We start from the raw sequence: 17,662 nt of genomic DNA on the forward strand, positions 1-17,662 counted from the left end.
TAATGCATTATTACTGCTTTTATAATGCGCTATACATAAAGGCTTCAAGTAAAGTGTTACCGAAATTTCACACTCACAATTGTGCTGCGATAACCTCCACTTTATTTGACAAGGATATCTAGGGAATGGATGCTAGCACTCGTTTCAAACACAGTTATCGGCCTATAATTTCATCTCAAGAGGCCAAGAGCCCCTGTGCAATATACTACATGTAATTGCCGTAATTAAGAGTGTAAAAGCATCGTGCAAGAGCATAACTGCCCTTTAGCAGCCGCTCAGCTAAAGAGTAAAGTCGTAACTAACAGCTGGGTCATGAGAACAAGAGCACATCGCTCAACTTTTATAGTGATGACGAACCAAGACAGTGAGGCTCAGTATCTGTGGATTATACACTTGAGATTGAACCCGCAAACTCAATAACAATCAAGATCATAATCCAATCTAATCAGACACTAGTATTAGACAAGAGCACATGTAATCAACTAGTACTTGTTTTTTTTGCACCAAATGTAGTTATTAAATTACAAAAAAGTTTCTTCCCACTTTTACTTAAACTGTCTTTTATGTAATGTTATACATTTATTATATATTTTTATTTATAATACATATTCATAAAGTACAAAACCTAATAATAGATAAATAAACCGCAATTTCAAATTATTATAATTTTTTTATGATATTTACACTACCGTTCAAAATTGTGGGTTCAGTTAATTTAAGAAATTAATACTTTTATTAGCAAGGATGCATTAAATTGATCAAAAATTAAAAAGATTTCAACCGGTGCAAAAAATTGCTTTTAACTACTACTTGTTTTCAAAAAATCCTGTAAAAATGTATTAGAATAATTTCTGAAGGATCATGTGACACTGACGACTGGAGTAATGATGCTGAAAATGTAACTTTGGCATCATAGAAATAAATTGCACTTTTAAAAACAATTAAGAATAAAACTCAATTTCAAAATATTTCCATTTTTACTGTATTTTGACAGCAAATAAATGCAACCTTGGAGAGATACACACACATATAAATAATTTAATTTTATTAATTATTGTTTACTATTGATAGATATACTGAGTATATCACCTTTACTGAAATACACTATACTGCTTATCAATGTAGTTAATTTTTTTTTTGCTGTATTGTATTTGTATTTGTTGTACAGCACTTTGGTGCAACTCTGTTGCTTTTAAATGTGCTATAGAAATAAACTTTGACTTGACTTGACTAGTCAAATGACACACATACACTTACCTAAAAGAAAAAAATTGGTTAAATGTGTGGGGCAAAATCGTGACAGTTTGTGGATAGTCCCATCGCTAACTTTCAGTTAGCAAACCAAACCTTTAACTAAACCACACCTCCCCACACGAGCAATAGCACTGAACAAGCACTGGGTCAAAAAACCCACAAGAGAGACGGTCAAAGCGAGCGTGACACACACACCCACAGGAAGTCAGCACGAGTCATTATGTGGAACTGCATATATGGGCTGGATCCCAGAGGTGATAATGCTCAGGACTAACACCTTCGACTGCTACTGTAAACCCTGATAACAAGCACACACTCACACAATGTGGAAAGGGATCTGTACAGGACGGTCAAAGAATTGCCTACAAGAAGGCTGCCTGTGTCTGTGTGTGTGTGAGAGGGAAAGAGACAATGCATGATGAGAGGACAGAGATAGATCAGTGGGAAAAAAGAGAGAAGACATATACATAGACTGAGAGACTAAAGACACAACAGCAACACTCTAGAATTGTACACTGCTACGCAAAGCACCTAAACTACACACAACATACAGTTCATTTCCTCAAACAATCTTAGTGTCCAGTTCTGTCATGCCACCTTTTTAGGCTATGTTTCACCCTAGTGTGTGTTATGGGCGAAGAGTGAGATTTGTGTGTTGCACTGTGGGAGACGCTATTTCAAATAGCATCTCCAAATGTAAAACAAACTCACAGTGAACGTGTATGTGATGGTGACGGGTGCAACAAGCAAGGGCCAATGAGAGAGGAGAAGAAAGGGCAGAGAAACGTTAAACATCAGGAAAAGCATTCTTACCTGGCATCTGCTTCACTGTAGTACTCTCTGGCTACAATGTCTTCAAACAGTTCACCTCCAGTCACCCTAAAACACAGGAAGTTCAGCCTGGCTGTTTGCTAATTCAAACAGAATTCCTGTTCTAGTGCACGACCCTTCCGAGAGCTCAGTTTCCATGGAGACGAGAATCCAATATAAAAAATTCTCCGGGAAGCTAGAACTATGAAAACCGAGGGGAAGGTTTTAAAGATGGCATGCTTTTGGGGAGGCATTGAATGTTTTTGGTTATTGCCCATCTGATAGCAATGGTGTTTATGATATAACATCAACATTAATGATAGGCTTTCCTGTAGCTCAAATAGTAGAGCATGGCGCTAGCAACACCAAGGTCATGGGTTCGATTCCCAGGGAAAGCAAGAGCTGATAAAATGTAAAAATTTTAATTTGAATGCAATGTAAGTCGCTTTGGATAAAAGCGTCTGCTAAATGCATAAATGTAAACGTAAATGTCAACATGTTTTAGTTCAGTTTTTACAAATTATAACTCATGAAGCCCATGTATTCTTAAAAGGAATGGTTTGGGGAAAAAAATTAAATACATTACATGGCTTGTTATTCTTGGCTAAAAATAACAGCAATAAAAAAATGAAATAAAATGAACTTAATGTTCTAAAAATGTCTAAAACTGAAATAAAATTGAAAACTGAAAATATAAAAATTAAAAAAAAAATAATATTAGTGAATACTCTAATATCATATAATATTCACTTTCATCAGAAAACAGCAGCCTGTATGAATGCTAGATGTTTTAAAGTCATCTTGGTAATTTCCTACTTTTATAATTATGATGTGATGTATGTTCAAGTAATTTTGGTCGGAATCAAATGAATGTGTTGGTCGATTTTATTTTTTACACTGCCTTCTGTCAAAGATATGAGCTTTATTATCTCTAGCTAGGGATGTGACGAGATCAGATGTGTCTCGCGAGAACGTGAAAATATCCTCGCAAAACATTTTGCAGTGTTTACATTAGAGCTGCACCATTAATCATAAAAAATTGCAATCTTGCTTCAAACGCGAAACCCACGCCATCTTATTCCTGAACGACAGCGATTCAGCCATGTCTGTTACGACTGTTTAACATCGCGAGTGTCAGTGGATCGTGAGAAGCACGTTTTGTCACGGCCCATGTTAATGAATCAGAGGGTCAGCCATCATCAAGCTTCTGATGTGAATGCTGTTATTCACTGATATGGGTGGCGACAATACACACTCCACTAACACCTGTTTCGCATCGTAAGCGTCTTAAAGACATTCAAATCTGCATTCATGCTGCTGCTGATCCAGAGAGAGCAACACAAACAGTCTTTTCAACCACACATCATTATTTCTGTGTTACAGACATTTAAATAACAGAAGTAGGCCTACTGGGATAAAAGTTTATAGTTTGGGTATAAACACATGGTCTACAGTAGCGATCAAAACGAAAGCATCTTAACACTTATCATCTCCTGCCAGAGGGTGGCGACAACCTGTTTAAAAAATGTATTTGACATTGAATCATTCCTTCAGGAGATTCCAGTAGTGAAACGAGTCTTTATGAACTGAGACAGACTCCTTCATTGATTTTTTTGTTTTTGTTTTTTTCAAATGAATGTATATTTTTAAGACTTAAGCAATGAACATTTTGTCAGAACCACTAGTAAATTATGTTATTTTGTTTAGTTTTGTAATTTTTTTTTTTCAGAATCGCGATCTGCAATTTATTTAAAAACAATTGTGATTCTCAATTTATCCAGAATCGTGCAGCTCTAGTTTACATGTTGTTTATTAATGCATATAATTCATTAAAACAGAAGTTTAATTTCATAGTTGATTTCAAAATGCACCTACATTTTTTTGCATTGTGTGTTTTTCAGTTGAATAAAAGACTATTTTTCCCTATATATTTCATCATTGAGGATTTAAAAAAAAAAAAAAGTGTAAAAATCTCGTCTCGTTCTCGTTAACCCAGTCTCGCGTCTCAAGTGTCTCGTCACACCCCTATCTCTAGCACAACAAAATTAAAAACAAAGGAAATGGAGCTTTAGGTGTGAAATTGACACTTTATCAGGCTTGTGCTGCCAAATTCAGTTTTGCTATGCAAGCCTGTCACCGCATACACCAGCAATGAGCAGGATTTTCTGGCAAATTTGATCACTGGTCTTCATCACCAGTAAACAAAACTATATTATAAAATGATCAATGACAATTTGTACACGTGTGCTCATCTCATAAATACAATCATTCAAACATGACTTGAAGGCAGCAATACTCCTTTTGCATTCATACAGTGTTGTGAGAGTGAGCAGATGATGACAGCATTTTTTTATTTTTGCGTGAACTATCCGTTTAACAGTGCAGAAAAACAGAGCTTCCTGATAAAAGGCTTCAGAGGCACATACTGTAGCATATGAAGGATGAATCATTTTAGGCTACGCTGTTCCTCACGTCAAAGCTAATTTGATGACAAGAAACGGAGGAACATTCTGACAGGAAGTACACTGACACTTACAAATCAAACAGTAGGTAGTGGAAGCCCTCCTCTGATATACTGTCATGCAGACGAACTAAAACAAACAGAGAATTGAGATTAGATTTTATTGTGGCTGTAGGGACAAAAATCACAACATTCACTTGAGCTGAAAGTATAAGAATAATCGAATGTCAACGATCCATTCAGAGTTTAAATGCTTAAAATACACTTTTATAATATATACAATATTATTTCTGATTATAACTGGTGGAGGTAAATAGCTTACCAATATTTGGGTGTTTCAGCAGACGACAGATTCGAGCTTCTCGTTCGAGCTTCTGATGGTCTGAGGGTCAAACACAGAAACACACAGAAAGTGTTAAGAGTACAAATGATAAAATACTGAATGGTGTGACATAAGCTGCAAAAAAAAAAAAAAAACAGCTCAACAGTAAGGATGGACTAATATTAAAATGCTGGCCAATATTGTTAAGCCTTATTTTATATTTGGTAACACATACTAACACAGTAAAATGCTAAAAGAAAAAATGAAATCAGTATTTGTAAAAAAATGTTTTTGTTAATGTGTATTTAGGAATCACAAATTTACAAATTCAAGTATGAAACACAGATAATCATTTTGAGATCTGCTAAAACTGATCTAAATATAAACATAAGCAAAAATAAACATGCATAAAATAAAATACAATAAAAGCTTTTAAATTTAATGGTTAAATTAAATCAGCTTTTAATTAACACCTGGGCATTTCAAGTAGTGGAAAAAAGTTTAAAAAAAATAGTCAAAAGTAAACTTTTGGGTAGACTATGAATAAACCACGTTCAAAATAAACATCACATCACATTAGCCATCACACTGGTCATAGCTCCAGTGTAGAGTTACAGGCCTTATTTACATTGGCAATGATGTCACAAACCTGATATGCCATTATGCCTTTTAATTACGCATCATTATTTCCTTTGTCGAGTGTTGAGCATTAGCCACAAAAACATGAGAGGAGGCAGCATCACAAACCATAAGCTTGCCATAGTTGCGCTAAATCAACGTCCTAGATCTCATTCAGTCTTGATAAAAGGGTCAGTGAGGCCCAGAATTGAGAGTGGCTAGATAGAGACTCAACACAATGTTTAGATGCATACCTTCACTTTTACGCCAGATTAGATTTAAGGTTCAGATGGTGAAAACCATACTAATATCTAATCTAAATTTCTTCTGAACAGTCATCTCAGCCTGATCTCAGCCCTCTGTGTCTATATCTACGTCTCATATATCTATACCAACAAACCTTTCAATATAGGACATGGTTATAAAAGAGCACCCAACTGGCCCATCTGGACAGAGAACACACTGCCTAGGTTGTTAATTATAATAATAATGAATGACGATGATCCTAATGATGATGATGATGATGAGCGGAATAATTGCTCCCTTCTTGAAAATCAACAGAGACAAACAACAGAGACAGCACTAAAACCCCATCAAGCCCAAGATGGATTAGGGCGATATGAAACGTGTGTCTTAAGCTTATGATTCATGCTCTAGAAGGGCATCTAATGTTTCACCAAACTGATAGCAACACAAATAACGCCTCGGAACGTATCTAATACGTCATTTCAATCCAACAGCAACACATGCAATTAAAAATCAGCTTTCATTAATGACGGGCACAGCTGAAGGCGACATCAACGATTTAAGAAGAGAGCACAAAATTATCAACAGGAAGTTCAGCTGATGCGAGTAATTTCACTACAATCACCTAACGTAGATGCAAAAATAATAATAAACACTGGAAAACTGCAATGCTGAACAATTTGGTTTGCAAAATTTCACCACTATATTTTGTAAGTGAAAAGTGCAAGTGAAAGTTTGATTTCACAAGAATTCACAAACAATCCAACCAGTAAGCATACAGTCATCATGAAAACTTGTTCCACTGTTCAACCATTCAAATGCCATAATAAATATTCATATTTAATGTGCTCATTTTAAAAATCACACATACATAAATGCATACATACATATATAGTATAGATACAGGATATTTACAGGAAAAACTAAGTTGGATACATGGTGGCCCAAAAATTGTCTAGACACTTTTGGACACTCACATGTATGAATGTCACTGCATTAGATATAAAACATCAAATGTCAGATGTGCTGTCTTTAAGATCCATCACACTTAGTTTGATCTATTTTTAATGCAAAGACATTACAAAAAAATAATAAGTGCAGTAAAGAATAAGTGCACCTTAAATGTCCAAATACTTTTTTGGGGAGGCACTGTATAATGCATAACCTCCACTGCATCAGTAGTTAAACACAACAACACTGTATGAAAGCAAACCCAAACATAAATCGCCATCTGACCTGTGTAAAACAACATTTATTTCAACTGACACTCAAGGTCACCAAGTCACACAGTGGAGTTCCATATGAAGAGCCAATTAGACTTATTCAAAAACTGTTGTTTTTTCCATTTGATCATGTCCCACCTTTACCTATTGTTCAATAATTTATTGTCCCTATTCTAAGCCTTGCCATATTTTAAGATTTAATGGCTTGGCGCTGCCTCGTCTTACTCCTACTAAATCTAACACAGAGACAGGCTTCTTGATTGGCTGTTGGCCGGGTCTGGAATCCCGCCCCTTTGTCTATCACTGACGCTGATGTGCATTGACCTTAAGCTCAGCTGCTGGGCATTCTCTGAGTTATACACATACTCCTGAAGCTGTTGCAACACTAGAGCGCCAACACTGTCAACCCAGCTATGAAGCTCCGCTCTAGCTAATGAGTACCCTGCAGAAGCTGTCATCCTATACCACATTTAAATAATACCCTTAAAACCACCACACACTTCATTTCCAAGACAAGGTATCGATTTAAAGTTGAAAACCATGCATTGCTAGTTAAAGGGGACCTATTATGCAAAAATCACTTTTATAAGGTGTTTGAACACAGTTGTATGGCCGCAGTGTGTGAAAACAACCAACCTATAATGTTAAAAATCCAATACATTTTTTTTTTTAAACCAATAAACCATGAACACTCTCTCCAAACAAGCTGTTTCAGATTCTCCCTCTGTTCACGTCACGAGGGGAAAAAGTCCCACCCATTTGTGACGCTCTCTGCCCTATTAGCATAAACACAGCCCTGAGTGAGAAATTCGCCATTACTGGGAATATATACAATGTCAGCGCCAAAGAGGCTTTACATGTGTTGTGCTTTGGGATGTACTAATGAACATAGGAGTCGCCATAATCTCCCCCATCTGAGCAGAGGACACTGTGGTTAAATTTCATTTTCAAAGGAAATATCCCAGAAAAAAATCAGTAACGTCCCCTAAATGTTTAGGAATCAATACCAACACTTCGTGCGCGAACATCAGCTCCAGACTAGAGGGTGACACGGGAGTGGATTTTCAAACCTCTCCCGTCCCACTCCCACAAAAAAAAATCTCGTCCCGTCCCAGTCTCACTAAAAAACTGGGGGAAAATCCCATCCCGTTCTAATCCCGGAAGAATGACTCCCATTCCATTCCCTCCCACTCCCGTGTTGTGTAGGGGTGGGATTCGCAGGGTAACTCAAGATATGATATAATCACGATACATGGCTCACGATAACGATAATATCACGATACAGCGATTCTGCGATAATCAATATATTTCTAGAAAATCCTATAATGATACATCACGATATCTGTCTAAACAAAATGCCTGTGAAAATGTTAAGTGCAAGTTTTCTTTATTCAAGTGCTTCTGCGCCGCATTGTGGCTTTGACAAGGTTTTGTTTCGTCCTCCATGCCATAGGTGCAGATTTATGTTTCTGCCGGTCGGTGTCCACTGTTCACACTGCATAACGCGCACTTGTAATGTCTGAGAGGGAGAGCATCCAGTTCTGATGCTAGTATTTCCTGTCACTGTTTAAGTTCAGAGATGAAGACTGTTCTCTAGCGATCGGTATATGAACTCAAAACGAAACACATACTGCCATGAATCCTGTATGATTTATTTTTTTAAATATCGATATTCCGTTTTTTGAGAATCGATACAGTATTGCCAAACAAAATATCGCGATACTCACGTGTATCGATATTTTCTTACACCCCTATAAAACACAGAATTTGATAACAATAAAAAATGAGGTGAGAAAAATAAACATTTCATAGGGTTATTGTATTGGTTCATGATTTAAATTACTTAGACATGCTTTTTGATTAATACATTTTAAATTAACCATTAAAAAGGAGACCAGAAAAAAAAAAACCTGAATCTAGAAAAATTAAACCAAAAAATAAAATGGAATTTGGGAAAAAAATAAAACAGACTTCATAGGGCCCTACTAGACCAAAATGTGACGCATCACTAATGGGTTACTACAAATCATGTCTCATGAACTTATTTGTGCGTTCTGCCAGGGTCATGACCATCTCTCTGGGTCACATGAGAGTCCCGTGCTCCAGGCATGTAACTATGCTTGTTCTCTGCCTCTCTTTCACATGTGCGCACACACACACACACACACACACACACACAGCTGCCAAGTGCCAAAGATGCCTTCACTGTCAGCCCTCTCTTTATGTGTCTTTCTCTCAAACAGTCATTCATGATGATTCCTTCTCTCTCTCCCACTCTTTCCCTTTCTGTATATCTAGGTCACATTCCCTCTCTCATGCCCACCCTCCTTCTAACCCCTTGACAGATCATATTGTTTCTCTCTCCTCATAGGAACTCTCAGCCTAAAGACAGTCACTCCTAATAAATCTACACGACCCACCGCAACACTAGATTGTCAAATAAATGTCAATTTGAACACTGTAAACATTTATCATCCTATACTTCCTTTCGTGACAAAATGGTACACTAACACAAAGCTACAATAAAAGAAAAAGGCTAGGGTGAAGTTCATGAATGTGTCAACACTGAAAATAATAGTTTTGTTTAACACCAAATCAGCATATTAGAATCATTTCTGAAGGATCATGTGACACTGAAGACTGGAGTAATGGCTGCTGAAAATTCAGCTTTGCATCACAGGAAGTATTGGTATTTTATATAGGCCTATATATTAAAATAGAAAATGTTTTAAATTTGTAATAATATTACTGTTTTTACTGTATTTTTGATCAAGTAGCAGCAGCCTTCAAAAGCATTAAAAATAATCATATTGACCCTTTCAGATGGTAGTGTGTATGAATTCCTATCAAAGTGTAAAAAAAAGCACACACAAAAAAGAAAATATGACCTGGACATAAATCTTGGCAGGTTTTATAATGGCCAGTCTTGTGTGCATCAAGAAGGTTAACAACTAAAAGACCAATCTACTCTACATTCCCAACCTTAATTTGATTTCCTCTGACCACGCAATCAGAAAGCAACGTGTCTCTCCACACAGGCTGTATTTAGAGGGCCGTTGGGCCTATTTTAAAATGGTTTTCGGTGCCTGTGGAATCAAATACATGTCAAGTGCTTGTTCTCCACATTACACATTCTCACCACAATGACCACACAGCCGAGGGGACATGATGAGGATGACACTTTGGCAAAGCAACTGCTGGCTTCAAGTTTCAAGACGGAAGACAGAAGGGCATAAAAAGATTTACACCCTTCAACAGCGGGATGCCGTAAAAACTGAAAATCTCTTTCTGCCATTTCACTGATGTATTTTCTGTCTTATTGCTATGGTGTTTGGCGATGACAGTAACCATGGAAGCAGATTTAAATATAGTTATGAGCATGTAGTGGAATTTTGAGTGTTCTGTTATTGAATTTCTAAGCATTTACAAAGGAATCCTAACATGGTTTTTTGGAAGTGGTACCATGGTATCCTTTGACTTGAATACGACAGGACATGAAATGGTCATTTTTCAGTACCATACTACATATAAAAGTACCATGTAGTGTTCATTTTTTAATTTAGTCAGTCTTTTTCAATTAGTCTTGTGTCAAATATACTCAAGTTATTTTCATGTTTAGTCAACTTTGTCCTGTTTTTGCTCAGTCAAATTTTAGTCGACTAAATGTCCGAGCATTTTAGTCTAGTTTTAGTCAATGAAATCTTAGTTACATTTTTATCATGCTGTATAATGGTTAAACTGATAAAACATTATTTTTGCCTAAATTGATTGTTGTCATTTCAGAAATTTATTTTTGCATTCCAGTTATTGCTCTTTCACCAATTAGCACAAATCAACAGAATTTCCATTCGTACACATGGTTTATTTGACCTGATCTATTGTACTGATTTATAATAGGCTATTTATTTCCATAAATTCATATCAAAGACTTATGCACTCTCTCTGTCTACATTTTGAAAACTGTTAAAACAAACAAACAAAAAATATTATAACAGTGAAATTCCTAATAGTAATTCCGATAATTCAAAATTAAGTGCATTTATTTAGCAAGCACAATGGCAAGTAATATTGTCAAGATCTCATGAGAGGACAGACTGGCTGAATGAAACTTTCATTTAAGAAGAACATAGAGATCGCTAAATTCCAGTGTACTTGTTTGTCAGTGTTTTCAGAGCATCATGTGAGTGTGTGTGCATGGTTGCCAGATTGCAAGAATCAAGCAAAACACCAGGCAGAAAATGTATCCTTTTAACAAAAAACTCTGAGTTGAGGATTTGAACTCATGATATCTGGCAACCACACACATGAAAGCTCACATAGTAGAGATGTGTACAGCAGTCCACAACAATATTTTGCATGATGATACAGTCAGAGTTATCTTTTATTGACCTTGTCGTCATCTCGTCATGGTCTCGTTTCAGTCATGGAAAAAAAGCTTGTCAACAAACGTTTTTTGTCATAGTTTTCATTTACAAAATTAACACTAGTACCATGCAATTACTATCTACCATCTCAGCACATAGTGAACTTGGAATGAAATGGAAATTCATCATCTATTTTTTAAATGCATCTTAAATGAACCTACTGTGAACAATTCATGCACGTTTCATATTTCTTTTTACCTTTTTTAATTGCAATGTCATAACCAATGGATAGAAGTTCCCATAATATTTTTTTTTCTTTTTAAATAATCCGTCTCACTCGGAAGCAGGGATGCACAATATTGGATTTTGCCGATATCCGATATGCCGATATTTTTTAAATCATTTTGGCCAATACCGATGTATTTCCTTTTTGTTTGGAAACACCAAGTCTCTCTTGTGCAGAAATTATAAACTAAAATATTTTTAATTTTGGTTAGTTTTTAACAAGAACTTATTTGTTTAGGGCTAGGTATCGCTCATAAATGTTCGATATCGATACATTGAGTTCGATACCGGTTCCTAAACGATACTTTTTTCGATACCAATTTTATGAAAACAGTTTTAACAAGATTACATTTTCTCAAAAAACTTTGGTTTTATTTTTTTCAGCTTGTTGACATGTATACAGACTCAAAGACTCATCTCCTGAGCCACTGCACAAAGGAACAAAATATATCCAACACAATAAAACAGTGCAAATAATTTTAATAAAGCTCAAATAGTTTTCAGTTTGCACTAGAGCGTGTTTGTTTTAAAACGCATAGCTCAGACAGAATCATCATTTCTATTCTATTTATTCTAGGTTGTTAAAGACTTTAAGAAATTGAAAATCTTTATCCACTTTCATAACTGGGTGTTTTATTTTCTTTCACCATATGTTTTATTGTTATTAAATTCTGTGTTATAGTATGTCTAATTATTTGAATGCATAAAAACTACTTATTCAAATTTATTCTTAAAATAGCCTTACGAAATGTTTTATTTTTCCTCAGAAATTCTGTGTTCTGTATCTGGTTTTCAAATGAAGGCATAAAACATTAATTTAATTTTTTTTTTTTTTGATAGGGACAATGCATGTTAATGAACATTTGTAGTAATACAGAATGTAAATTATAGCAACATTGCTAATTTACATCTGCAGTCCCTAGGCAGGTACACACAAAAACACAAACTTAAATACACATATAAATGTACATAAAAACTAATATCCCAACACATTTTAAAATTTCTAAAAATGTTTACACAACTGATTCGTCATAAGCCAGTTTTTCAAATGATCTTTAAAAATATGATAATTAGAACATTGTCTTATTGACTGCAGAAGGCTATTCCAATATTTACTCCCTATTACAGATAATACTTTCTGTCCAAAAGACGTTCGCCTATACGGCACCTCACAGTCCCCTCTAAGAATAGACCTAGTACCAAAACTACAATATTAATATATTTCTGCCGCAGTGTCTTTCAACTTAAACCAAACGTAAATACCTTTACAGTTCTGTGTGTAATGTGTATATGATATGACGCTAGTTTTACTCAAATCAAACGGTAAAATGCTCACGAAGTGACTCTCAGAGCAGTTCTGGAGCTGTTGTTCATGTGTTTATGTCCTCATTTAGACGGCAAACGCTGAAGTCACCGAGAGCGTCACACGTGCTTCAGTCTATGTTTAGTAAACAAACCGCGCGATGTACAGAGTAGACTGCTCCGTACGCTTTCAAATCGCTCTCGCGGATATCAAACACTGATCTATCAGAGCCGCGTCGCTTCTAGTCAAACACACCTAGTGCTGCAGGCTTATTGGCTCACTGATGTTAATGAGATTAACCCCTTAGGTATCGAAATTTGGTACCGAACGACACAACGTTTTTCGATACTCGGTGGTATCGAGGCAATTCGGTCGGTGCCTAAAAATGATCGAACTCGATACCCAGCCCTATATTTGTTAGAACTAAATAAACCATAAATAAACCGCTTTTTTGACAGCACATTGAAGCTTTGAAAATAACTATAAACTATATATCAATGGCTGCATTTTTTTTTCCACCAGATAGATGCAGTGTTAACCTTAACATTTTATTTTATTTTAAGATTTAACATTTGTAGATGGTCTAAAGCAAAAGAGTTTTAGAGCATATGATTTGTTTAAAAAAATAAAACATATTACACATTTATGAATAAATCAGTATATATAAAATGATTTAATTTACAAATGTCATGTTTGTGATTTTCTTTTTAAAAAAAAGAAAACACATTTTTACTCAAATTAATCAAAATGGATTTATAGCGTTTTGGAACCAAACTCTTCAAATGATCTTTTGTTACTTCGGTAACATTGCAACTTTAAATGACCATGTTTCACATGTTCACATGTTGTATGTTAGTTGTAAAATTGTTCCTAGAATTAAAACCCCTCCGTTATACTGTTGCGGAAAAAAAAAACTTTGAATGTTTCAGAACATCTTCAGGAATTGACTAACCTCTCGCGGAGAGTTTTTTGGTGTTGATGATTTTGGCGGCATATTCTTGGCCCGTGCTCAACTTCACACATCGACGCACCACTGAAAACGCTCCCCTGGGAAAAAACACAAATTAATTGAGACTTTAAGTATAAAGTCCTGACAGTATAATAGCAACATAGCCATAAGAGTACTTCATGTTGACAGTGAAGTTTCTGTTTTAAAATTAAATTTCAAATTCAAAACATCAGACAGACTGCCTCAAACCTCGGCAGTGTGTTTGGTGTTTGTTTTTAACATTTCAGGAGGAAATCAACAGAAACAAAGAGAGTAAAATAATGGCCCCCCCGTGTTAAACACAGCAGATTATTTATTCATCGCAAACGTCCCTACATCACACTGTCGGACTCTTTTGCAGTAGTGGCTGTTCGACTGTGAAGGCTGATGCCACTAAAACGAGAGCTAATTCTGGAGGCCTGTATTAATAAATTATACTCAGCTGGGTTTGTGTTATATGAATAAAACAGTAGAGCAGGTTTGTCATGTTTAATAGGTTTTCACAACTTATGCGGAGTCAGAAAACCATATGGCGAGAAAGATGCCCAGGCCTAAAACAAAATTTTGGTAAATCTACATTTACGCAATAATGCAAACACTGATGTAGATGAGGTTTGCCTGTTTTTACACTCACCTTATGTCAAATAGGCGGTATTGCACAAATAACCTGAAACTACAAGTAGGTAGGGCTTTGATAAGGAATAAATCTAATTGCTATTTTTTATGATAATAACTATGATTGTAATTTCCATATTAATAACAATAAGACTTAATAAAAAAAGATTACAATAATAATATTAGAATATTACAATAGTAATATTTAAAAAAATATATATGTATTTCTTATTATTTTAAGTTAGTAAAAATAGTAGTAAATAAAATAATAATATATAATAAAATGAGAAATATTACTATTATATTCAACAGTATAGTTAAAATCTAGTATTTGAGAAATACATTTATTTACAGTACTAAAATTTCATGTTTATTTTCAAATGTGAAATCATCAAGCTTTCATTTTTAGCAGAAAACTCCAGGGAGCCATTAAAGCTTCTCTTTTGTTGACAACAGCCATTATAAGTGCTTCTCATAACTATTTTTTTTAAAGCAGCTGCAGAGATGGAGCAGAATCTGTTGGGAAGCAAGCCGCTCACTGAAAACACTGGCTCATGGGCTGTTAGCGAGTAAATGAACACAGTGCTTGCCTTTCTTAGAACATCCCTGTCTTAGTGTGGACAGTTCATTGGTGGCATCAAAAAATACCCAAGTCAACAAAACCACTGCCAATCATGTCAGGGGTCGTCTCTAGGCAGTATTTAACAAAACAGTCACCCGTAAGTGCTCTTCAATAGGGCCTGTTTTTGTCAGGCCAGTTAAAGCCCTTAGTGTCTAGTAAGGTGATTTATAAGAACTCTGTCTGTGTGCGTGTATGTGTGTGTGTGTTTGTGTGTGTGTGTGTGTGTGTGTGTGTGTGAGACAAAGACTCCAGCTCCTCCTCTACAACCACCTCTCCCTGCATTACTAGGACAACTGGAGCTACTGGGTAAAAGAGACACAAACACACAGGTCACATGCGATTCTGGACTACAGTGTGCAATGTGCAGCGTGTATACGGGGTCTGAGGTCACATGCAATAATATCTGCATATTTGTGCTGGTTTGAGCAGCAATGTGCAATTTGTATTATTCTACTAGACCTCAGGCCTGAGGGGTGATGAGACTCCTGCCCTTCAGATCCGAGAAAGCATTACTATGTTTCCTCACCCAACTCCTTGCTGTTCATTTCCTCTTTCTCATCGTCTCACCATTCACTCATTGCTCCTGTAATACATGATTCCCAGACGGAATTTACATAACCTCTACATTCCATCCCAGTTCTAAAAAACTTAAAACTAAAGAGATGGTCAAAACCAGACAGCTATGCACTTACACGCATATAAAGCACTGACTATCCAAACTCAGATTAATAATTCATGGTTATCAAGGCATTATTTTTATGGTTCTTACAAAGAATGATTTTCTGGGTAAACTTTACATGCAATAATAATTAAGAATATGAAATAGTCTCTCATAGTAGAAGTAGTTTTTATAGTCATCCTTTTCGCAAAAGACTTCTTCACGCAAATAATTTTTCCAAACAGTTAGTTTCAAAGAACCGATTGAAAATAACAATTCAATGATTCCATTAGGCCATGACAGCGTGAAATATTAGGAGCTCAAAAACATTTAAATAGTCATATCTCACCACTTCCTAAAATCAAAGTGTTTCAGCTCTTCAAAGTTACTTACAGCCTAAATATTATTTGCATTTCCAATCCTAAAATTCAAATTCATTTACACCTCTTGGCTGAAAACATTAATAGGCTACACATATGAATCTTACTTACTTTACATTTTATATGAATCAAATGCAATTTTTGAATCTGTGATAAACCTGACATACAGTACAGTCAAGCTTCAAGCATATTTCCAGTCCCGTCTTATTTGTTATTAATCCTGCTACTGAAATAAAGTTCTCCACAAATTGCAAATATTCTATCAGTTCACCCCAAATGCATACAACCATCTGTTCATCTGAGAGCCTCCCGCACCGATTCAGTCAGATTCGTGAACAAATAATTCAGAAAGGTTTTGTGAACCGGATCAACCGAGTCCTTCAAAGGATCCGAATCAACGATTAGTTCACGTTTCGGACATCGCTATTTCATACGTGACCCTGGACCACAAAACCAGTCTTAAGTCGCTGGGGTATATTTGTAGCAATAGCCAAAAATACATTGTATGGGTCAAAATGATCGATCTTTCTTTCATGCCAAAAATCATTAGGATATTAATTAAAGATCATGTTCCATGAAGATATTTTGTAAATGTCCAACCGTAAATACATCAAAACTTAATTTTTGATTTGTAATATTGCTAAGAACTTCATTTGGACAACTTTAAAGGCGATTTTCTCAATATTTAGATTTTTTTGCACCCTCAGATTCCATATTTTCTCGGCCAAATATTGTCCTATCCTATCCTAACAAACCATACATCAATGGAAAGCTTATTTATTCAGCTTTCAGATGGTGCATAAAGCTCAATTTCCACAAATGGACCCTTATGACTGGTTTTGTGGTCCAGGGTCACATATAGTCTACATGCAGTATAAGTAGTAAGTTACAGATAAAGCACCGTGTTGTTGATCATGTGGAAATGCCAAATGCAACCCAAATGCACACTGAATTTTGCACTTGCATGTTTACTACTCAATATTTGTTGCATCCAGGGTAAGAGGGTTGTTTTGAAATCATATTAGCGGGTCTGAGTGCTGGTCAGCGGATCTTGGCAGGACTTGAGCGTGTCTATCTCCACCCTCAGTGACAGCACGCTTATCGGGGCACCACCACACCTCGCGTCGCTGTCAGTTCGCTTCCCCTGCCTAAAAATCATCATGTAATCTCCATGCAGGACAGTTCCACACATGCACAACCCATAACCTCGTGATACTCACTTGCCCAGCTCCTCGTACAGCTGATATTCGTCCGTGAAGCGCGTACATGTAGTCGTGGCCATGTCTTCCCGTCTCGGTCTCGGACACGCGTCTTTAAAAATTAAAAATCGTCCTAAACTCGGCGAGCAAAGCGTCCTGGATATTCACCTCGATTTTGCGCTCAAAAAAAGCCTGATACGTCTTGAAATGACAGGTTAACGGTTGAGTAGGGCAACGTGTATGCTGACGGCGGGCGTCCTCACCCCCGCGCTGTGCTCCAATCGCCTGCCTTCAAAATAGACTGCGAGAGCGCC

The 17,662-nt window shown here is 36.1% G+C and overlaps 1 protein-coding gene across 4 annotated transcripts in view; it reads right to left on the minus strand.

Annotated features, from left to right (window-relative positions):
• LOC306870265 (calcium/calmodulin-dependent protein kinase type II subunit beta-like) overlaps nt 1-17,662 on the minus strand; it is a 69,181-nt gene extending 51,519 nt beyond the window's left edge. For 3 of the 4 annotated variants that reach the window (XM_079417428.1, XM_079417429.1, XM_079417431.1), the window contains exons 1-5: nt 17,370-17,641; nt 13,839-13,933; nt 4,848-4,907; nt 4,601-4,655; nt 2,068-2,133 (exon numbers count right to left, since the gene is read on the minus strand). In XM_079417428.1, the coding sequence (XP_079273554.1) occupies nt 2,068-2,133; nt 4,601-4,655; nt 4,848-4,907; nt 13,839-13,933; nt 17,370-17,431 (338 nt within the window). In that variant the 5' untranslated portion in view covers nt 17,432-17,641. Of the gene's footprint in view, nt 1-2,067; nt 2,134-4,600; nt 4,656-4,847; nt 4,908-13,838; nt 13,934-17,369 lie in introns of all 4 variants that reach the window. The other variant, XM_079417430.1, reaches the window with a different exon arrangement.

The sequence above is a fragment of the Barbus barbus genome (genome assembly GCF_936440315.1).
Source record: "Barbus barbus genome assembly, chromosome: 5".
Classification (NCBI taxonomy): Eukaryota; Metazoa; Chordata; class Actinopteri; order Cypriniformes; family Cyprinidae; genus Barbus; species Barbus barbus.